General features: G+C 44.2%; 1 protein-coding gene and 1 long non-coding RNA gene across 13 annotated transcripts in view; one reads left to right on the forward strand and one right to left on the reverse strand.

The window, feature by feature from the left end:
* Window positions 1-17,429, forward strand: part of PIP5K1B (phosphatidylinositol-4-phosphate 5-kinase type 1 beta) — a 288,346-nt gene extending 270,917 nt beyond the window's left edge. For 4 of the 12 annotated variants that reach the window (XM_059656843.1, XM_059656842.1, XM_059656844.1 and 1 more), the window contains 2 exons: window positions 3,125-3,242; window positions 6,240-6,479. In XM_059656843.1, coding sequence (XP_059512826.1) covers window positions 3,125-3,242; window positions 6,240-6,281 — 160 coding nt within the window. In that variant the 3' untranslated portion in view covers window positions 6,282-6,479. Of the gene's footprint in view, window positions 1-3,124; window positions 3,243-6,239; window positions 6,502-16,671 lie in introns of those variants that run through there. The other 8 variants (XM_059656849.1, XM_059656848.1, XM_059656850.1 and 5 more) reach the window with 6 other exon arrangements.
* LOC132211973 (uncharacterized) overlaps window positions 1-23,375 on the reverse strand; it is a 65,970-nt gene that overhangs the window by 20,376 nt on the left and 22,219 nt on the right. The gene's annotated exons all lie outside the window — the stretch shown is intronic.

Genomic DNA, 23,375 nt, shown 5'->3' on the forward strand with positions numbered 1-23,375 from the left:
CAACCTTGGCTACACATTAGAATCACCTGGAAATCTTTTTAAAATCCTGGGCCCACATGCATATAAGCATAACCAATGGACATAAGACACTGGGGGGTAGGGGAGGCCAGGGGATTGTCAAGGGTGGGGGGGGGGGAGGACACATATGTAATACCCTTTGTAATACTTTAAGCAATAAAAAAAAAATAATAATAAATAAATAAATAAAATCCTGGGCCCAGAAGTCAGGATTTTTAAAAGATTCCCAGGTGATTCTAATGTGCAGCCAAGGTTGATAACCACTGCATTAGAGGTTTATTTAATTATATATAAACTCAAATGCCCCCCCTAAAAAATAGAAATAAAAACGCAGAGGCACACCACAATTACATATTTTCTGACCATCTTGTTTTTAGTTTTGAGGTTTAAGTAGATAAATAATTCATCTTTCTCATAAGGCTTAACCAGCAGGATCATTTTGTACCCACAGGAGTAGTGAATGGCATTTTAACAGCTGAAAGGCAAAAGTCAAATAAAGTCCATAACTGCATCATTGTTTTGATCCAAAAAATAACCGGGGTCATGTTCATTGCTACACAGTGCCTCTCGAAATAGCAGCCCTTGAAAACTGGTGGTTTACTTAACCCAAGAAATCTGTGAAGGTTTATAACAAACTCAACAGCTAGATGGGGGGAAGCCACATTCACCCTGCTCTTTAAAATCCATTGGAGCAGACGCTGTTTCCCATATTGTATAACCCAGCCGTGGGCAAACTACGGCCCGCGGGCCGGATCCGGCCCGTTTGAAATGAATAAAACTATTGGGAAAAAAAAAAAAAAAAGACCGTACCCTTTTATGTAATGATGTTTACTTTGAATTTATATTAGTTCACACAAACACTCCATCCATGCTTTTGTTCCGGCCCTCCGGTCCAGTTTAAGAACCCATTGTGGCCCTCGAGTCAAAAAGTTTGCCCACCCCTGGTATAACCCATCTTAGGTTTTTGATCAGCAAGAGAACTTCTAGCCTGACTGGCATGACTCAGTGCTTGAGCTTCAACTTATGAACCTGGAGGTCACGGTTCGATTCCGGGTCAGGGTACATGCCCGGGTAGTAGGCTTGATCCCCAGTGTGGGATGTGCAGGAGGCAACCAACCAATGATTCTCTTTCATATTGATGTTTCTATCTCTTTCTCTCCCTCTCCCTTCCTCTCTGAAATCAATAAAGATTTTTTTTTTTTAAAGAGAGAGAACTCTTATACTGTGTCCAGAATTTAGGAGAAAATGTATCAAGCCAAAAGTGAAGTGGTTTTAGTTCTTTGATTCCCACATTCTCAAATACCATCAACTGGAAGACTTATGGGAGATTCCTCCCTTCATTTCCTCTTAGCACTGGTCTGTATTCTTATTAATTTTCTTTATAATTCAAATTAAGATGATTTCTTTTTTTAAGACATATGTGCCCTGAATCGAACCGTGACCTGCTGATTCATAGGTCACCGCTCAACCACTGAGCCATGCCAGCCGGGCTGAATGTGATTTATTAAGATCACACAATTCTTTTCATAAAGAAGTTTTGATATTGTAAAGGTCAGGACTTCTAACTATTTCACATATCTTCAACTACTAGATAAATACAGAAATAGAATAGGAAAGGGCAGGGGAATACAATGTCTTCAATATCTCCCAACCTCCTGGGAGGCTCAGACAAGAAACTCAGAGGATGGCTGTAGATGGGTGTTTTCATGAGGGGTGAGCTCTGAGTGGAGCCCAGAAGGGGACAGGCGCTGGTAACAGGGGAGGTGAGAGTGGAAGCCAGTCTCCCACACTCCTGCTCTCAGCCCTACTTACTGCCCAGGGAAAGCCACAGGCCACTGCCAAAGTTAGTTCCCCTTCTCCCAGCTCCTCTAACACCAATATCACACTCTTCCACCATTGTCTGCAGATATTTTGCTCCCGCAAAACCACACATAGCAAATTTCCACAGGTCAAAAACTAACTTTCATTTCAGTGGGGGAAAGATTGTGCATTTCTGAGCCCTTAACTTAATCCCCAATTTAAATACTATGAAAATGGACCGATTACCTAAACAGCAAGCACTGGTATCATGACAAAACATGGTGGTTTCCCTTCATAAATGACTCTTCAATATGACTTGGGCTTTTGTTGTTACTAAGGGTACATTTAGGCTACCCTCACAAAGCACACGCTCGGAATTCATGTGATTCATTTATGTGTTTATGTAATTCATTGCCACTCACAGTGTAGGCCTTGGACTAGCACAGTGATGGCGAACCTTTTGAGCTCAGCATGTCAGCATTTTGAAAAACCCTAACTTAACTCTGGTGCCGTGTCACATACAGAAATTTTTAGACATTTGCAACCATAGTAAAACAAAGACTTATATTTTTTATATTTTATATATTTAAATGCCATTTAACAAAGAAAAATCAACCAAAATAATGAGTTCGCGTGTCACCTCTGACACGCGTGTCATAGGTTCGCCATCACTGGACTAGCAGCAGGAGCATCACCTGGGAGCTTGTTAGACACACAAACCCATGGGCTCCCACTGGGTCAGAAACTCTGGAGGGTGGGGCCCGGGAAAGTGGGTTTTAATCAGCCCTCCAGGGGCTTCTGATGCACACCGAAGTTTCAGAACCTTGGCTGTGGTTAAACCTTTCTTGCCAAAAAGAAGAAGAAAGGAAAAAAACAATAGAAAGAAATCATCGATGCCAACTATGCACAAGGTTACCTTTTATAAACTAGCAAAGCATGAGTAATACTGTGAGAGGGAAACGTAAGCATCGAGAAGCAACTATTCAAAGTCAAAGATGACAGTGGTCCTGGACAGTCACAGTAATTCTCCCTGACAAGGCCTGGGACCCACAGATCACCACTCAGAAATGTGAAGAAATGTTTCATATACCGAAGGAGACAGAAAATTCACTAAAAGTCAAACCAAATTATTTAAACTCAAGTGAGCACATCTCAGGTGTAACCATATTTCCTTCAAACGCTCAAAAACACAAAAACGTTGTATCCCTAAAACCTTTCCTAGCCTGCTCAGCTACCATTTGGGAGGTGTCCTTGGGTTTTGTTCTGGAGGTCACACGCTCATCATTACTCTTCTTTATTTCTCCAGTAAAGGGTTACCTTCCAGTTCAACATTTACCTCGGAAGAGGGGACCATCTACTTGACTTCTGAGCCCAATGCTCTGGAAATGCAGGACGATAACGCCTCCGTGCTCGATGTTTATTTAGTAAGTAATTTCTAGTTCCTTCCCCTTCCCTGCGGGTTTACAAATGGATACAGGTCATGGTCTACACGGAACAAGTTCTGTAAGACCAGGCATGCTTCGGTGTTCAAAGAAACAGTGGCACCCTGTCACTTCTACAAATGGTGCGTCTTTTCACAAGCCATGTTTTCCCATCATTCACGTAGAACATTACACAAGAGTACTATCTAGGGTAAGATACTAAATCACCAGGTGTAATAAAAGGGCAGATGCCCTAATGCCAAGCAAAGTGCAGCTCCTAGGTGTTTTTCCCCAAGTAATGTCGTCTTTGACTCAACTGTATTGCCTTGTGTGTGACTCTTCATTTGAGGGAGACTGCCTTGAAACCTTGGTACCCTGAGAGGCACCAAGGCGGGTTGTGGGAAGAACCTGAATTCAGCATCCAGAATCTTGGCTCGCTCCCTCCCTCCGTAGTCACCAAGCAGCTGTGTGATCTGGGCAGGGACCTCTCAGGCTGTGTCCTTATTTGCCAAAGAAGAGAAATAATGCCTGCCCTGCCCACCTCACAGTGACCATGTGTGTGGACACCCTTTAGTGTCCCTCAGGTTGTCTCTAGAGCAGTCGTTCTCAACCTTCCTAATGCCGTGACCCTTTAATACAGTTCCTCATGTTGTGGTGACCCCCAATTTCATTGTGACAAATTGAACATAATTAAAGCATAGTGATTCATCACAAAAACAATATGTAATTATATATGTGTTTTCCGATGGTCTTAGGCGACCCCTGTGAAAGGGTCGTTCGACCCCCAAAGGGTCGAGATCCACAAGTTGAGAACCATTGCTCTAGAGGCATAATTGGATTGTTAGATGAGGCCTAGAACAATACTCAAGACTGTAAACGAGGAGAGTGAGTATTTCCCCTGAAAAGTACATCTCATTCTCATTCTCATTCTCCACGTCCTTATACACCTGCACCAAATCTCATGGGACAGGGAAATGTTGATTTAGAATTTTCTGCTTTTTAAAGTTTTGCCAAGCCTGAGCCCATGCACCACATCACTATTCGTGTGCCAGCTTGATGTCGGAAACCGACACCGCCGTCTCACAGTAGCACATCTCCCACCTCATTTTGTGCTTCTCCACATTCCCCAACGTGGCACTGCGTTTTCTAGGTGTACTCTGCAGGACTTCAGTCACCCAAGATTTTACTCCTCAGTCCAAAGCCCTCTAATGTCTCCCTATTTCTCCTGGAGTCAACTCCACAGTCCTCAAGGCCCTATCCAGTCTGGTCTCCCCGCCTCTCTGACCTCCGCCTCCCTCCTCCCCCCCCCCCCCCCCCCATCCTCCTCTCCGATGCTGTTCCAGCCACACCGGCCTCCTTTGTGCTCCTCTTCAGACCAAGCATGTTTTTGCTCAGGACCTCTGCACTTACTACTGGACACCATCTCAGCTGTCCCATGCTTATTCCCTCACTTCCTTCAGGTCTCTGCCCAAACATCTCCTTCTCAGAGAGGTTTTCTGTGAAGACCCACTACATAAAATAGCAGCTCCCTCCCCAGATAAAAATATTATGGAAGAGGGTTGTTTTTACAACCCCTGCACATCCTGGTGTGGCAAAGAGAATTTTTTCCCACTAAGCAATGCTCTTCTTCACGCTTTTAAAAAGTTAGGTATGTGTATACTGCAAAACCTTCACAGAAGAGTTGGTTCCTCTCCATAACCAAGAAGATAAGAAATTAAATAGGAAAAAATATATAAAGTACTTTTTTGGTCTTGTGCTAAGTTTTGTTACATCTGAAAGTAGAAACCAAGAAAGCTGAAATGAAAGACTGTGTGAAACCTCATCTTCATGAGCCACTTGTGCGGATTTGCACCAACCGAGGGAGTGTGATACTGCTGAGTGGGATGTAAGATCACAAGGTGGTTAAATGGCATTGCCGGTACCAGTTCCTTTTCCATTATCCCTTAGTCCTTTGGTAGAAAAGTTGCCTTATTAATCATTTTGTTCCTCCTTGGTAACCATCAGTTTCATCTATGAGAACACTGCTGCTTATCTGGTTTTATTAGGGTCTAATTTTCTTGTTTTATGTCTTTGATATTGAAAGCAAAGCATTTCAGCACGGATGGCGCTTGCCTCAGAAGCCATAGGGAAAAGCTGCAGGATCCATCACTGATTGTATGGAGAACAGTTGAGGGTCAAGTAGATAAAAAAGAATCATGGGGGTTGGGAACTGAAAGAGAAGGTGGTGGTGGTTAGCTGGCTGGTGTGGTCTGCTGACCAGTTTTCCCAGCCCAGCTTTTGTTGTGGTTCAGAAGCACTGGAGGACAGGACAGGAAAGGGAAGGCAGAGGGGAGTCAGCATATGGAGAGAGCAACAAGATAGTGGAAATTCTTCTCCCCAAGGTTGGAGAAAAACGTATCTAGCCTCATCTTATTTTGTAGCTAATAACAATAAGCTGTGAAACATTTTTGAGTGTTTCCTACATGCCTGACACTGTTCTAAATACTTTATATATATATTAACTTATTTAATCCTCACAACATGAGGCAGATGTGGTTACTAGCTTCTACTTTTTACAGATAAGGAAATTAAGGCTCATGGAGATGATGCAATTTGTCCTGGTTATGCAGCCAGTAAACACTAGCCCCGAGCCACACTCTTAACTGCTGCCTGGATTAGGAATTATGCTTCCTTTGCAATATGCAAATTAGACCTAGAGAAGCTAAAAGGCGCATCCAAAGTCAGACAACAAGGTAACAAACACAGCACAAAAAACAGAGGATACAGAGACAACTTGGGTTACTAAGCATTGGTTCTTTTTAAATTTCGATACAGAATGAGAATGTTCAAGAAGAATGGTGTGAGGGAAACAGTCTGGTACTGTTGGAAGAGCAGAGCGTTTTGAATAATAATAATAATAGCCAAACTAAGCATGTGACCTCGGCCAGGCACTGTCCTGGTGCTGGTCTTACAGTAGCTCTTTCATGAAGGTGGGTGTTACATGTGTCTCCATTCATGCAGATAAGGAGACCGAAGCACCTGATCAGCTCTCTGAGCTGGTAGATGGCAGAGCGGACAGTCCAATCCAGCCCTACCTACATGTGGAACCATGCAGCACCCAATCGCTGTACTTGTTACTGATGATTGACACAAGTCCCACATCCATCACGTTCAGTCATGCTTTTAAAAGTGAGAGATGCAGCCCCAAAAGGAAAGAGTGGAGGTTTTATGTTGAGGATGTTTTTTGTACAATTCCACTTTCATCATTGTTTCCTTTCTATTTTTTTATGGTTCTAGTATAGTCATTCTTAAACCTTCTGATCTCAGGACCCCTTTATACTCTTAAAAGTTACTGAGGAACCCAAGAGTTTTTCTGTATGTAAGTTCATAGTTAAAAATTAAACTGATAATACTCTGAATAAAGATAATTTTTTTAAAAATTAAAATGAGAAAGTATTTAAATGTTATTAATTCATTTAAAATAATAACTCTATTAAATGTTTATGAAAATAACTATGTAATCCAGAACAAAAATAAATTTAGTGAGGAGAGTGGCATCATTTTACATTTTTACAATCCCTAATGTGTGACTTAACAGAAGCTGGCCTCTCATGTGTTCCTACATTAGTCTGTTGCAGAACGGCCCATCGTTGTACTTCACATGTACACCCGTGACAGGGAGTGAGAATGAAAAGGCAAATAACACCTCAGTATTAATAGGAAAATAGCTGGAGCTCATGGATCCCCAGAAATGGTAGCCCCTACAGTTGTTCTAGTCCTTCAAATTAGTCCCTTCACCTGTTGCAGAGCCAAATGGGAAGTGAATTAATTACAAATAGACGTCTGGATGCTATGCCTGTCTCTGCCTCTCATTCATCATTGACCTTGAATTAATCAATCACTCTATGGGGGCCTCAGTTTTCTCATCTATAAAATGGATCATTAAACCATCTCTAAGACCCCTTCCAGCTCTGACCATCTGTGACTTATTCTAAATTACAAGGTGTTGCAGACTAGGCTTGTCCACACACAGTAGGTACAGTCATTTCTCCAAATTCCACTGTTTCATCACATATTCCACCATAAACTTTCACAATAAACTTAAATTTGATGGCAACATATCTAGGAAGTTCTGCACCATTACCTTGTAACTCTAGGGTATGTTTTCCTGCTGGAGATTTATTATTTTGTATGCTCTTCCAGATCTGAAAGGATACAGCCCAGTAACCTCCCTTCAGTATTTTTATTTGCCTCAAGACTATGAAAGAGAGCGCAGAAAGGAAAAGCATGTAAAGGGAAGCAGCTTTGTCTCTCCTGCCTCTTGACACAATTTGAATTCTCTTAAGCAGAGCCATCCTTACCTGAAGGGCACTTGGAGGCTTCTGTGGTGACACTGTGTTCGGTGTTGTAACCAAACGTACTCAGATTTCTCCTGTAATGTTTCTCCTCCTTTAAGATACAGCATTTCTCTCTTGGTCCTTGTGACCTAATCCCCTGGTGCTACTATTTGTACTAATGGACAATACTGTTTATACCCCTTTAAAAAGATATCATTTAAACGCAAATGACTTATGCACACCAGATAACATCTGAAATTTCTTTTAAGGATCGCCCCACATATGTGTATGTAAATTAGGCCAGCTACCCTGCTTTCTCCTGTGATTTGACACAAAATTAAAAGGATAGGGTACCTTAGCTCATTATTCCACTGCCCTTATTAAAACATTTGGTTCAGGCTCCATGTCCCTAGCTATCTGCACTGCTCTGAAAAGGCCATTCACCTCCGTACTCTAGACCAGCGCTTTTCAACTGTACGCTTCAAGAATGTTTAAAACATGTAATACCTGACTATTTAGTCAGGGGCACTGACCGCTTTTCCTTAGATTGTCAAGTAAAAAAAATAACAGCCAACACAATAGCTGTCCAGTGTGAATGAATGAAAATTATACCTATATTTGGTCACATCAACAAAAAAATACATTTTTTTTTTTTAAGTGTGCTACAGAATTTTAGCACTGGGTTTATGTACATGAGATGAAGAAGGTTGAAAATCGCTGCTCTGGAGTTTCAGGCTGTCTGAATCATTTGCAAATATTCAAATCAAGGGAGGTGTTTCAGAAGATGATTTGATCCCGGAACCAGAGATGTGTTTTCCATTGAAATTTTGAGTTGATGACGTAGATTAGGGTATTTAAAAAAATACAATAGAGATGTACAGGCTCTACTGACTTAAAATGGGCAATCATGCGTCTTAGTAGGAGAGGTAGAGTCCACTGTTTGAATAATCCGACATTCTACGGCACTGACGTGGTCGAGGTAGCTGTTATTTCAGTTACTGAGGCAGCTTCGTTGCCTGGTGTAGAATGCAATTTGGTGTTAAGGGGAAGAGGAACTAACCACATCATCACAGGAGAAAAATGTTGTGGGTGACTAGCTGGGGATGGATAGGTAAGTGAGAGAGACAGGATCACTTTTTAAATATGGAAAACTGAAAGATGGCTGCTACTCAAGAGTGACTTTCTTGCCTCTGTTATTTAGTCCCGAGGATATGTCCTTTCTTTTTACATATTATCATCCTCTCAATAATATGTAGTTTCATTCAGGTATGTGTGTCTGCACAACGGGTATGTGAAGTGCAAAGATAGCTATGGGCAAAGGAGAAGAAAGAGCTAAGCCACTTTTTAGGCATGCTGGAGTTGGAGATGGCGCTCTGATGTGCCGCTGCTGGATGGCCTGATTACTGAACGTGTCCTTAGGGTGGCTAATAACACTCTTTGATCATGGGACAGGGTGGCAGAGAAGTGAAAATGATTGAATGAACAGCTTATCATGTTATGTATGAGAAAAAGAAGGAAAACATTTTAAACTAGGTCAGGGTGTCTTAGAAAATTCAGCGGAACTTTCTGACAAGAGAAATGGCACTTCTGGATTGGACTCGGTTGGCATTGCGTGAATGGCATATACGTGAAGTATCAGGTGTCTTTCATCCCTCCTTGTCTGACCAGTGTTGGCTGCTGCAAGGGGTGTTCATTTGAAACGGTGGCAATTCTATTGCTTCTCTGCAGAGAACAAGATTCCCCACTGACCCAAAAACAAAAATGCTGCTGAGGTTTTCGGTAGATTTTAGTGAGAGCAAAGTAGGAAGAGGAAAGCACTGCCTTTGGATTGGAGGACATTTAACCAAAACGCCACTTCCTTCCACTATCTGACCACTTGTTGAGAAATGAGATTTCAGAAAGGCCAAAATAGCCCCCCCCCCCCCCCCACACACACACACACACTTTTTTTAAAATCTCTAGAAATGCTTGGTCCCCTTAAGTAGTTGGAAGTCCTGGGAAGAAAAACAAAGAAAAGAATCCCACGGCCTGAGCCCCATAGCACGTAGAAGTGTATCCTGTACTGAAACGAGAGATTCAAGCTTCAAAATAATGAGGCAACCCGTCGGGCTGGATTAGGAGGTTACCAGGAGGCTTTTACTTTAAACAAACAGTATTAAACTACTGTTTAAGGGTTAGCTTAGGGAGCTGGAGTTGGAGTTTAAAGGCACACTGGCTGTTCGGTTACAGTAGGCCCACAATTAGCGATGGAATGACAGCCTGCGAGGCTGCGGCAGTTTTGTTGTGTTCTGTCCTCGCTTTACAGCGTCATGGCCTCACAGGCCAGCTTCGTTTCCTCCTCCTTCAGCTTGCCTGGGTCTCCTGTCACATCCAGGCCCCCCCACAGGTAGCCCCATCATTTCCGTTCCTTGTCCCCCAACACTGCCCCTCTCCCCTTGCCTGCTGCCTCCAAACTCTCCCTATTGCTTCTCAGTCTGGTTTCTACTTTCCTCCCCTCTCTTGTCATAGAAAGGCAGTGTTTGCTAGTCTCCTGCGCCTTTCCAGCTCTTGGAAAAGAGTGTTTGAAGAAGAACAGTCTCTAATGGCATGAACTTGGGGTTTACCAGACCCTGAGCCTGCAGGAAACAAATAGCAAACTCGGAAGGAACCAGATTAGGAACAAGTGTGAATTTTAGAAAGAGCAAGTTTAAGTCACACCCACGACCTAGTGAATAGGGCTGTCGTCATTCGTCCCCTGCACGCTCCTGGATCTGTGGAGGACTGGGAAATGTGCTAGACGGGAGGGTGCATAAAACACTGACCACGCAGTAAGAAATAAGGCCTCCCCGAGTGTGATGAACAGAATCAGCACTCCGGAGTGGGGCTGAGGGTTTGGCCTTTGGTTTGTCTGTGCCTCGTTACGTTGCCAGGGCTGCCATAACAAAGACCCTCAGCCTGGGGGCTTCAACAACGGGAAAGCGTGGTCTCGTGGTTCTGCCGCCCAGAAGTCCTAGGTCGAGGTGTTGGCAGCGCCGTGCTCCTCTGAAGGCTCTGGAGAGGCTCCCTCCTTGCGTCTCCAGCTGCTGGTGCTCCACGTGTTCCTGGGCGTCCTCGGACGCGCAGCACTGGCCTCCGCCTCCCTCTCCCTGGCCTTCTTCCCCAGCACTGAGGGCCCCGGTGGGTGGATTAAGAGCCCACTCTAACCCCGGGTGACCTCCTCATAACTTGTGGATGTAATTACATCTGCAAAGACCTTCCTGCCAAAGCAGGTCACCTTCCAGGGTTCCAGGTGGACACGAATTTTCCGGGGACACTAGTCAGCCAACTGTACTGCCTTCCCCAGGGGCCTGTGAACTGCTGTGCCATGCATGGCCCCGTTCCCCACTCACATTTCATCTCCCTGGCTGAGTCCCTGGGAGGTCCGTTAGATGTTTCCAAATCATTTTGGAACCTCACAAAAAGGTGCCAGGTAAGTGAATGCGATAGCAGATACGGTCACCTGCTGGGTGCGTGTAGTATGTAGAAATAAAACCCCTCAAGTGAACCAGGGCATTGGAATTTTAAAAGCTCCCCACACATCCAGCAGGTGACTTTGGATGCAGCACCGAGCAGGCTGGCGGGGCCCCGCAGCGCTGAGCACCCGGTCATTGCTCTGAGCTACATGTAAGGCAGAGCTGTCACTCCCCCAGGCTCCCCGCCTATGGTCAGCCAATAGCTCTGCTCGACATTAGAGAGAAAAAATACACCTGATTCCCAGGTGAACCCTAGTAGGCTCCTACCACACTCAAGTGGATGAACTGGACTTGCGCATGTGTTCCTGGTTCCTGCAGGCCTACTGCCACCTACTGGAAGGAAGGCCCCTCTGACCAAGGCGGCTACGTGATTGAAGTCCTTGAATGGAAGCTTAATTAAGAGTGAGTGTGTCGCTCAAAGGACTGTTTCCACTCCACGTCTTTTATCGTAGCCTCCGTGCTGTGCGTGCACACTCGCCAGGGGCACGTCCTTCGCATGGGACGCAGCTCCCTCTGACAGCCCAGCATCTTCCTCCTTTCAAGGTGGACTGGGGGCTGCTGTTAGTCAGGCACAAAACCAAAGGTGCTCATCTTCCCTAGGGTGGGAGGGTGCCTTTCTCCATCCATCCAGGCCCGGTCCACTGGAGCCTTTTTGAAAGGGCTCGCTGGCAGTCGGGGGATTCAACACAGAAACTGCTCTCTTTTTCTGCTTACACAGCGACTTTAACAAAGTATCAACAAACACAAGTTTGAAAAAGCCTTTTCTTCACGTTCAATCTTTGATAGGTCGTCCCTTACTGTTCAGTTTCTAGGAGAATGTAACCTTTACCTTTTTAAGTAACCCCCTGTAGGGGATGGGATTGATTATAATAAAATTCAAATATATGTAGAGCCTTCTTTCTTTTTAGAAAAACTTTCTAACTTTCAGTAATGGCTACCGTATTCGTTTCCTAGGGCTGCCTTAACAAACGTCCCACAAACTGGGCGGCTTAAACAATAGAAGTTTATCACCTCCCAGTTCTGGAGGCCAGAAGTCCAAGCAGGGTCGTCTCCTCGGGAGGCTGAGGGAAGGCTCTGTCCCGGGTTCTCTCTCTGGCGTGTGGATGTCCATCTTCTCCCTGTGTTTCACATTGTCTTCCCTCTGTGTGTGTCTGTCTCCTGTCCAGATTTCCTCTTCGTATAAGGGCACAGTCATACTGGACTAGGGACCACCCCAATTACCTTACTTTAACTCGATTATCCCTATAAAAGACCCTATCCCCAAGCCATGTCGCATTCTGAGGTACCTGCGATTAGAATTTCAACATATGCAATTTGGGGAGCCACAATTCAACCCCTAATGGTTCAAAGTACTGAGATGGAGAAGCTTCTAGTTCCTCCTCTCGAGACCATGCCCGGGAGCCGCTGGCATCTCATGCTTTCTTTCGACGTACATGAGAGAGAAGCAGTGCTCCTGTTTGAATGAAACCGGGCCCATATTCCTCCCCACAACATTCTCCTAATGCAGCAGAAGCAGGGGTCAGAGAGGATTCGGTTGCAGCCCAGGGCTGTATGATGTGTTAGATATTAAGGGAACTTTCTGGGTTTACAATAAGCTGGGAAGTCCGCTGTAGAATCGTGAGCTGATATAAATCATTGATGCCCTCAGGCTTCCCTTGGGTCTTCGGAAAACAAATCAATCAGGCGGGGGAACCCTGTTGAGATACTGGGGCTGCACTAACGGTTTTGAGACGAGAGGCCATAATCCTAAGTCCATCCCATGAGATGTCCAAGAGGAGTGCCAGCTCTTCTCCTGGGTCTGCCCTCACCTGTGACCTCTCTGCTGGTCAGCAGGAACGCTCTGCTGGGGCACTTGGAGGCTGGCAGGAGGCCTGGCACTCCATGTGCTGCCAGCTCCACAGACTTCAACAAACATTCTCCCAGATCGGGCACAACATGGTCGTCTTCATCTGAACTGTGTGTGTGTCCTTCAAGGACATTCTAAGTCCCACCTCCAGCCTCAAGGGTTGTTAGTTCAAGGCCCACAGTCCCTGGCCCTTGGAAAAGAGTAATTTCATCTGATTCTGAGTCTGATTTTTTTTTAAGTGCAAAGGTAGGAAATTTGGACCCACGCTTCTCTAAGTTCCCTCCATCTATCAGATCCCCTAGCAGTGAGATCAACTCCATTCTTACACCGTGTCCTGATTTCTACACTAGCACGGGTCTTCGTTTTACCTCCCGATAAAATGATGAGCTTTGGATTCCTACTGCTATTGGACAGAGAAATCCCCCACTCCAATCTGTCCCCGAGTGATTGTGCCTTGGGAAGTAACCCCCAAACCTGAGGTAGCTATACGAATATAATAAAAACAAATATAGAACCTTAGGTAAAAGAAAAAAGACTCAGGACTTCACAGTCCAGTGGTGGCTGCTTTCTCAGAAATCCCTGAATTTCGAACGCAGGGCCATCTAGTGACCCAGAGGAGAGGACGAGCTGCAGAGCCACGGGCAGGCACCGTGACGCTTTTACGTCATGTGTGGTGGTGCTGCGTTTGGACTGAAGTGATGCTGAGGCAGGAGGAGTCGTGCTCTTGTGGCAACAGAAGGAAATCAGCCAAAAGAATAACATCAACATACAACAGAAAAGAAATAGTGCAGGGCTGGGGGAAGCAGAACTCAGGAATTGCTGATAGAAGTGGGCTTGGTATAGGGACAATACAGATAAGAGACTTACTGCCTACGATAGCCTGGAGATACATGCTCTCCTCGGAGGTACTTTGGGAAAGAACGTCAACTTCAAACCAAAATGAGGAGGCTCCTGGACTCCAGAGAGGAAAAGATCCTGCTTTGGGGGACCCATGGGCCGAACCCTGAAGTAATTGTAATTAAAAAAAGAATAGCACCCCTGAGGGTTAAAACTTTCAGAATGGGAGACTTCGTGGCCTGTTCAGTGCTGAGCATCTCGGCCAGTCTGACTGTCGTGAAGTTGTGCCTCCTTTCAGCTCTGCCCTAAGATTCCCTCACATCACATTCCAGGTCTTAGGAAATTCTATTGGCTAAACAGAATTTTTAAACAGTAGGCTGAGGGGTATATGTGGCAGAGAAAAGACTGAAAGAGGTGTGGAGTGAGAAATAAACTAATATTGTATACCAACTATATTTAAATAATAAATGTAAAACATTTAAAAATTACAAATAGTATTTGATAGAATCTTGTGGTTGAGATGGAACTTTGTGATTATCTGACAGCCCGCCATGACTGGCGAGTCTGCTCTGCCGGCCACCACGTATCGAGTGCCTCCTGGGTGCCGTGTTTAGGACACACAGCTTTCTGCTTCAGCTCTGCCCAGCGGCCAGTCAGCCTCAGCCTCAGCCTCACCCCCAGCAACAGCAACTGCCCCTCCCCTCAGTGACCACTCATTTCTTTACTCTGGTTAGAGAGCACTTCGGGGTTGAAGCAAAACTGGCTTCCACACATTTGTCCCGGTTCCGGCCTTGGACTCACTTAGCCTCACCCACTGGGTCGCAGCGGATGGCACAGCGCGCCCATGGGCTGGGGGAGGATATGAGGATGAGGATGCGTGATGGGGGGAGACTGGGAGGGGTGAGGCTTCACACTCCACCCACTTCACTCATTCTGATATTCCACCCCACCCCAGGGCACAGCCGTCTGTGCCACGACTGATGACAGTGTCACACTTCAGGTGTCCTGGGACTAACCTCGTGCCTGACCCTTCTTCCCATGGCTAGCCTTCGCATATTCAGACAACTACTAGGCCCCATCTCTATGACTCCTATTTTCTACACCAAAAAGCCCAGGTCTTCAGCCATTTCCATAGAGTCCTCGGGTTGGAGCCTTTCACTGGTGGATTTTCTCACACATGACTCAGACTGATATATGTCCCTCTCAGAGTCTGGCGTTAGAAACCAGACACAGAACTCCACCTGTCTTCTAGAGGGCCAGGAGAGCAAAACTACCTGCTTTTATTTATTTTAAGAAAGCAGGACTCAAATCTAATTAGTAAGATCTTATCATTTTATATCAGTGATTGATATGTACCACACATTAAAGTTACCACATTGAGCCTAAGTAAAGTCCACCTTAACATCTGTCCCGAGCATGTAGACAATTCCCATGTGCCCACTGCTCTAGCTCACAACGCCAACCACTCAAGCTATTTCTGAAAGATGATTTTTGAGTAACAGTTTGAGCATATTGTACATCTAAGCAGGGAAACCTCTCTAACATGAATAAGAAAGAACAATCTAAATTATTAAAGTGGTAACTTAAGAAAAATTACAACTAACAACAGGCTCAAATTACACAATAAAATCCTGGTTTTTAAATAGAATCCTGTTGGCCAGCTGGTGTGGTTTAGTGGTTGAGGATCAACCTATGAACCAGGAAGTCATGGTTCAATTCCCGGTCAAGGCAAATGCCCGGCTGCGGGCTCTATCCCCAGTAGAGGGCGTGCAGGTGACAGCCGGTCAGTGGTCCTCTCTCATCATCGATGTTTTTATCTTTTCCCTCTCCCCTCCTCTCTCTGAAATCAATAAAAATATATATTTAAAAAATAAATAAGTAAGTAGAATCATCTTTACTTGACATAGTTTCTTTTCTAACAATTTTTGGAGTCATTTCAAACTTTTTACTGAAGTTTTTTCAGCCTCCAAAGGAAGATGTTGGGCCACACAATCTCTGTGATCTAGCTCGAACCATCTTAACTACTATTTTGGGAGCATTAGCATATGCCAGGCACTGTGCTAAGTGATGTGTATTATGATTTTTGTATGTTGTGTTTTTGTATATACATGCACTCATGTTTGTATATATGTGTACCCATATACACTACCTCTCCATAGAAAAGTTTATCCCTCACAACTGTTCCATACAGTGGTGGGTTTTTTTACCACCATTTTACAGATAAAACAAAATAAGGTGCAAAGAAAGTTAAGTAACTAGCATAATGTTCTATAGCTGTAATAATTAGGAAATCAATATATTTAGCCCACTGTGTCTATCTCTAAAGACTGAGCAGGAGACTGCTTCCCCATATACAGCTTAGTGTAACTGTCACTGGTTGAATTAGCTGCCTCCGATTTTAAATGATTATCATATTAAGTTAAGTATTTACTGGATATATCTTCACTCCCTGGCCACAGGAACAGTGTTTGAAAAGGAGCACAGCATTCATGAGTTCAAGACAATGTTCAAGTTGTTCTGATTGGCTTCAGACCTGATATACCGCAGCACATTCCAAGCCCTGTGCACCTGGAGGGCAGGTGTGTCTTCCAGAGGTCGCCAACCGGTGGTCCGCGGGCCACTGGTGGTCTGTGAGGTCCGAAAGGTTGGCGACCGCGGTCTTAGGTGGTGCTGCTTCCTTCTGAGTCTCTAGCACTGTGCTGTGATTTCGTAGGGACTTGATAAACCTTGGTGTCAATAACATATTGCGGATCTGTCAGAGATGCATATGCTATGCTCATCATTGCAGAATCCCAGCCTCATGTACCCCGAATTCAACTCGCACATTTCCCAGGCACAAGTCACTGGGAGAAATAACGGACTTGTGTTCCTACTCATGAGGAGCAGTGATCAGTCAACACCAAAACTAAGTCTTACAGCTGCTTTCTTTCTTTTCCCCCCAGTAAGTGCAAATGGTGACCACTGAAGCAGATGGATGAGACATGAACTCAGTGGTAGGAGAGAAGTTCCGCCACTCCAGATTTCCCAAAGGAACTTGGCTGAGCCCCACGACACAGAGTAACACTCATCTGGACTTAGGAGTCTGCGAGATGTCAGGGGAGCCTTGGTCCATGGGCTCATCAGCAGATGTGATGTGAAAAATACCACACTCTTCTATCATTTGCTGTTGCTTGCCGAACTGTGAAGAACTGCATGAACTCTATTTAAGCTGCTTTCTATACCATTGCCAATCACTTTTTTGGACTTGAAAGTGCTATTTTCCTATTGATACTTGCATTATTTCATTTTGCATGCATCCAGTTATTATACATAAGCAACACATGTAATCTGCTTATATATATTTTTAAAAACTCATCTGTGCAAAATGGTATATAAAGTATAAATCCTGCTCTTTTTGCAAAATTATAATCACAGCCCATGTCATTAAAAGTTTGAATTGGTTTTATCTAAAGATCAGTATAATAGGTCTGCATATACTTTATAGATAACTAGCCTCTATAAAGATGTTTTCACTGTTTACTAGTGAAATGAGAAAAGCAGAGCTATTTATAAAAGGCCTTATGTCGTGTACATACACGTTTGTCTTTCAAATATTTGTGATTTAGTTTATTGCTTGTAAAAGAGAAATTATATAATTTATTTAGTAAATACTATTGTAAACTATAGTTTTATTGAGAAAAATAAAATATTTTGTTCTCAATTGTGGTAGTACAGTAATTCCAGTGGTTTATGGCCTGTATATTTCTCTCTATTAATTAAGAAGAAATAACTTAGATGCGTCTCATTTTCAGATATTCCAGAATCCTAAATAAACTGAGTCTCATGGCAGATGAAAATGGACAGAAAATGCTCTGGCCCTGAGAAGCCAATAGCAGGTTCTGCTCAACTTGTTCAGGAGACTTTCCCCAGTGTCCTGGTGTATTAGCCAGCTTCACTGTTATGCTATGGTAGCAAACAATCCCAAAATCTCTGGATGGGGATCTAGAGCAGTCCCTATCTAGAACATGTCACTTTTATGGCAGAAGAAAAAAAATGATAGTGTAACCAAGCGATGGGACCTCATAAAAAAAACTTCAGCTTAAGTGAAGTTTACAATACTCTGCTCACATTCCACCGGCCAAAGCAAATGACTTAGACAAGTCCAATGTCAAAGGTGTGAGAAGAATACTTCTCACATAAGAGTGGCCTCAACAGAGAGAAGCAATGAATAGTTTAAACAGTGAATGCACCTACACCATCTCATGAGTGTCCCAAGCAGCAGAGGCTCAAGAAGCCTTATAATCATACCTGGGGGGGGGGGGGGGGCATGAGACAGCAAAATGACCAAGGATGCCGAAAGACATTCCTGATGACTAAGATGTTCAGTGTAAAATCTTTTAAGTTAAAGCAAGCTGATCCTTGTAAGCAAACATGGTATTAACTTTTATAAATGTAGCCTTCAGCCATGGTTACTCAGTATAACTGTAATTTTACCTGCGGAGCTGGTGCTGGGAATCTATCCTGGGTTGGGATGTCAATGGGGAATTCGACTGAAGTGGGAAACAGGGTTCTTTGCCATCTCTGTCCCTAGTAGTCATATGTGCTAGCAGGTGCTCTCCCTCACTACAGGGGGTTGCCTAGCCAGAATCCCATTCTGTCCCCTCCCATTTGTAAGTGTACCCATTTACCTAAGCAGGGATCCTTAGCCCGGAACTCATTGATTCTTAGGCGGGTCATAGATGGATATGAATAGGACCATGAAATAATAGGGCATATAGAGTTGGTTTTTTTGTTGTTGTTGTTTTTCATAAACAGAAAGACTATAAAATTTTTATTTTAATCCTCACCCAAGGATATTTTTCCATGGATTTTTAGGGAGAGTGGAAGAGGGGGGGAAAGACAAGAGAGAAATATTGATGTGAGAGAAACCCATGGATTGGTTGCCTCTTGCATGAGCCCCAACTAGGGCCTGAGCCAGGGAGTGGCCTGCAACCGAGGTGCATGCCCTTGACCAGAATCGAACCCAGGACCCTTTAGTCTGAAGGCCGATGCTCTATCCACTGAGCCAAACCAGCTAGGGCAAGACTATAATTTTCATCAAATTCACAGTGATCTTGACCTGAGAAATGTTGAGAACCATTCTTTTAAGGCCTGATTCAAATGCTATTTCGATGCCATGAAGCTGTCTATAATCTCCAATCCTCTGCCCACTACCATCCCCTTAGTCATCTCACCTATCTCAGAAAACTTCAACACTTTCTCTTTTTTAAGTAACTGAGGTATAATTTACATACAATAAACTGAACAACTATTAATTGTACAGTTCATTGGTTTTTTTACCTGTATACATCCATGGAACTGGTACCTAAGGCAGGATATCAAATATTTCCAGCTAAGCTGAAGGCTCTATCATGCCCCCTTCCTATCAGTGGCATTGATGGGATTGATGCCTTCCCATCTAAGCCACAAAGGTAACCATTATTATGACTCCTATCGTAATGGATTAGGTTTGTCAGTTTTTTAACATCTTATAAGTGGAATCATACAGTACATGCTTTTTATCCGTTTTTTTGTTATTCATTAATGCCTTTTACCATGTGTAATGAAAACATTATTTTTCATGACTGAGTAGTATTCCACTGTATAAATATTCCGTAATTTTCTACTCTGTTGCTGATTGACATTTGGGTAGTTTCCAATTTGGGGCTATAAGTGTGCATATTGAAAGATGAATGATGAGACAACCCTACCCCCCACCAGACCTCTTCTTCCACACAGATCCTAGGTGCAGACAACTTGACATGGAAGAATTTTCTCTGGGAAATATCACTACTAGGAAATAGGTGACTGCCCTCTGATTTGCCTAGGATAGTCTGAGTTTATGCCTAACACTCAGGCAATATAACAGTATTTACTCCCAAATATCTCCCATTTGGGATCACAAATTATATAGTTATCTTACCAAAAAGGGAAGTCTAAAGATAATGACACTGGAGATTCCCCAATGACTCAGCCAGAGCACGCTACAGTGAGGTTTGGCTGCAACCCCTCCCCTCTACTTGACCCTCAGCAATGCTCACAGCATATTGTCCCCACTCCTAATGGGCAACCAACTCCAAATGAGCAACCAACCAAGGATCACAAGATATCTAAGAAAGTTCTCTAAAATGAGACTGAAATATACAAACAGAACATTGCTGCTGGGGGAAACATGAGACAAATATACAAACAGAACATTGCTGCTGGGGGAAACAAGGGCTGTAAGAAGTAAACTTCAGGGCTTCCAGATGGCAACGTAGGTAAATGAGGTACTCATAACCTCCCACAACCACATCAAAACTACAACTAAGCTACAGAAAAATTGTCATTAAGAAATGCCTGAAATCTAGCTGAACAGAAGTTTTATAGCTAAGGATACAAAGAAGATCGGTAGGAGGGGCAGAGACATGGAACCGGCTGGTCCCACAGCCACGTGTGGTGGTTAAAAATTGGGTGGGATATCTAAGCTGCAGAACCCTCCCCCGCCCCACACCTCAGGAGCAAGAAGTCCCAGCCCCACATTAGAACCCCCTAGTCCAGGGTTCCAGAACAGAGAAAAGAAGTCTCCATAACTTCTGGCTGTGGAAACTGTTTAACAGAGATTGTGAGACGGGGGCTCCTGGAGTTCCAGGCGTTTCTCTTAAAGAGCCCACACACTGACTTATTTGGACTCACTGGCTCTGAGCTCCAGGGGTTGGGCAGCAGCTCAAAAAGTACCAGGTACATGTTGGGAGGAACTGAATTGTCTGGCTTCAGGATGAGGGCTGGACGGGTACCTTTCTCCAAGACAAGAGTGCTGGTAGAGGCCATTGTTCCTTTTCTGAGCCCTGTCCAGAATAGAGCTGGCAGGCAGGCACCATAGCTGAGTCTCCAACAACTGGCTAACACTGTTAGCCCCGCCCTGTTGATTCCTTGAGACCCTTCCCCACCCAATTTTCTGGACCCACCCAAGCCTTTCCCAGTGGCTTTTCCATAAAAATGGCCTCTCTTGGCTCATGCTTTGGACTTTCCTAGAATCTCTAAAATAAGCAGCATCTGGCCTCTGCCTACTCTGTACCTCTTGCTAAGTGGCCCCAGGCTTGGCCCCTTCATTCACGGCCTTTCCTCTTCCAAACCCAGGACAAGTAGCAGCCAGCTGCAGATAATTCTGTAGCTCATGCTGGGTGGCCCTGGGCATGGCACAGGCAGTACCTCCAGGGAGGTCCCAGAGCCAGTGCATCTAGTGGACAGTTTCTGACCACACCAGGTTGCAGGCTTGGTCCCTAGTGTGGGGTGTGCAGGAGGCAGCTGATCAATGATTCTCTCTCATCATTGATGTTTCTATCTCTCTCTTCCCTCTCCCTTCCTTTCTGAAATCAATAAAAAAAATATTTAATTTTAATTATTTGCTAATTTTTTGCGCAAATGGCAACGTTCAGTAAAATTACAGTAACTTTAGTTTACGTATTTATACATTGGCCGCGTTCTACCGCTAATCTATAAAAAACGTATTAATACGTGTCCCGCACTCTACTACACTGGTAGAATGTATAAATACGTAAAACGTATAAATACGTTTCCCGCATACAATGTGTTAAATGTAAGACGAGAAACCATAAAAATCTTACAAGAATTCATAGGCAGCAAAATATCAGACATATGTAGTAGCAATATCTTTACTAATACAGCTCCTTAAGGCAATGGAAACTAAGGAGAAAATAAACAAATGGGACTACATCAAAATAAAAAGCTTCTGCACAGCAAAAGAAACCATCAACAAAACAACAAGAAAGCCCACTGCATGGAAGAACATATTTGCCAATGTTATCTACACTAATAAAAGAGAAACATGCAAATAGGTGTCACTCCGCTACACCCACCAGCCAACCAGAGCAACTATGCAAATTAACCCAACAAAGATGGCGGTTAATTTGCATATGCAAGAGCAGAGCGAAGACTGAAGGCTCCAACTGAGTGAAGAGTGAAGATTGAAGACTGAAGACTGAAGATTGAAGAGGCTTGGCTTCTCCGCTGCTGCTGAAGCAGAGAAGCCAAGCCTTGCTGCAGTCACAGCTGAGAAGCCAAGCCTCGCTGTGGCTGGACCAAAGGCCTGGGTCCTGGGTGCCGGAGGAAAAGTGGTGACAGCAGCCAGGGGAAGGAAGGCCTATTGCACGAATCTCCGTGCAACAAGCTTCTAGTCTCCAATAAGGGTTTAATCTCCAAAATTTACAGGGAACTCATATAACAAAAGGAAGATAAACAATCCAATCAAAAAAATGGGCAAAGGACCTCAATAGACACTTTTCAAAAGGACATACAGAAGGCCAAGAGACATATAAAAACATGCTCAAAGTCACTAATCATCCGGGAGATGCAAATCAAAACGATAATGAAGTACCATCTCACCCGTCAGAATAGTTGTCATCAACAAATCAACAAACGACAAGTGCTGGCGAGGATGCAGACAAAAAGGAACCTTTTTGCACTGCTGGTGGGAATGCAGACTGATGCAGCTACTGTGGAAAACAGTATGGAATTTCCTCAAAAAATTTAAAATGGAGCTCTGATTTGACCCAGTGATCCCACTTCTAGGACTATATCCCAAGAAACCAGAAACACCAATCAGAAAGGATAAATGCAACCCTATATTCATAGCAGCACAACTTATAATAGTTAAGATTTGTAAATAGTCTAAGTGCCCATCAGCAGATGAGTGGATTAGAAAACTGTGGTACATCTACACGATGGAATACTACGCTGCTGTAAAAAAGAAGGAACTCGGAGATTGGGAAGATGGCTGCTGACAGGAAGACAGGCTGCAAGATAGCACATGAGTGAGAGAATGAAAGGAGAGTGTGTGGTTGCACAGGGTGTATTTATTTGTGAGTTGAGGGACAACTATACTCCAAGGGACTGTTGGGGACTGCCAGACGGGGTTCCCCGGACCGGGCAGCCTCCACTGCTGCTGAAATCCCTCCTGGAACAACCGGCTCTGACATGGAGACCGCGCCACCTTGAAGGGGAGAGTGGCTGTTATCGAAATTCTAAAAATCCCAGAAATCTACACCACCACCACCCAGGGAACAGCTGCAAACCCAGGAACACCAGACCCCAAGCAGCTCGAATATGTGGACTTGGAGGAACTCTGCACCTTCTCACAGAAAGGTCAGATTTCTACTAGGAAAAGGAGAGAGAGAACTACATAGCCAAACACCCGGAGAAGAGAGATCATGGGGAGACAAAGAAACAGCCCGCATATGAAAGAAAAGGAGGCATCACCAGAAAAGGAAGTAAATGAAATGGAGGCAAGCAACCTGTCAGAGAAAGAATTCAGAGAAATGGTAATAAGGTGGCTGAAAAGAATGGAAGACAAATTCAATAATATGTGTAAGAACCAAGAGGAAATGAAGAAGAAACAAGAAGAAAATAAAAATGACATTGCTGCCCTAACCGGTTTGGCTCAGTGGATAGAGCATCAGCCTGCGGACTGAAGGGTCCCGGGTTCGATTCTGGTCAAGGGCACATGCCTGGGTTGTGGGCTCAATCCCCAGTGGGGGGCATTCAGGAGGCAACCGCTCAATGATTCTCTCTCATCATTGGTGTTTCTATCTCTCTCTCCCTTTCCCTTCCTCTCTGAAATCAGTAAAAA

This window comes from Myotis daubentonii, chromosome 11 (assembly GCF_963259705.1).
Source record: "Myotis daubentonii chromosome 11, mMyoDau2.1, whole genome shotgun sequence".
In the NCBI taxonomy this organism is placed as follows: Eukaryota; Metazoa; Chordata; class Mammalia; order Chiroptera; family Vespertilionidae; genus Myotis; species Myotis daubentonii.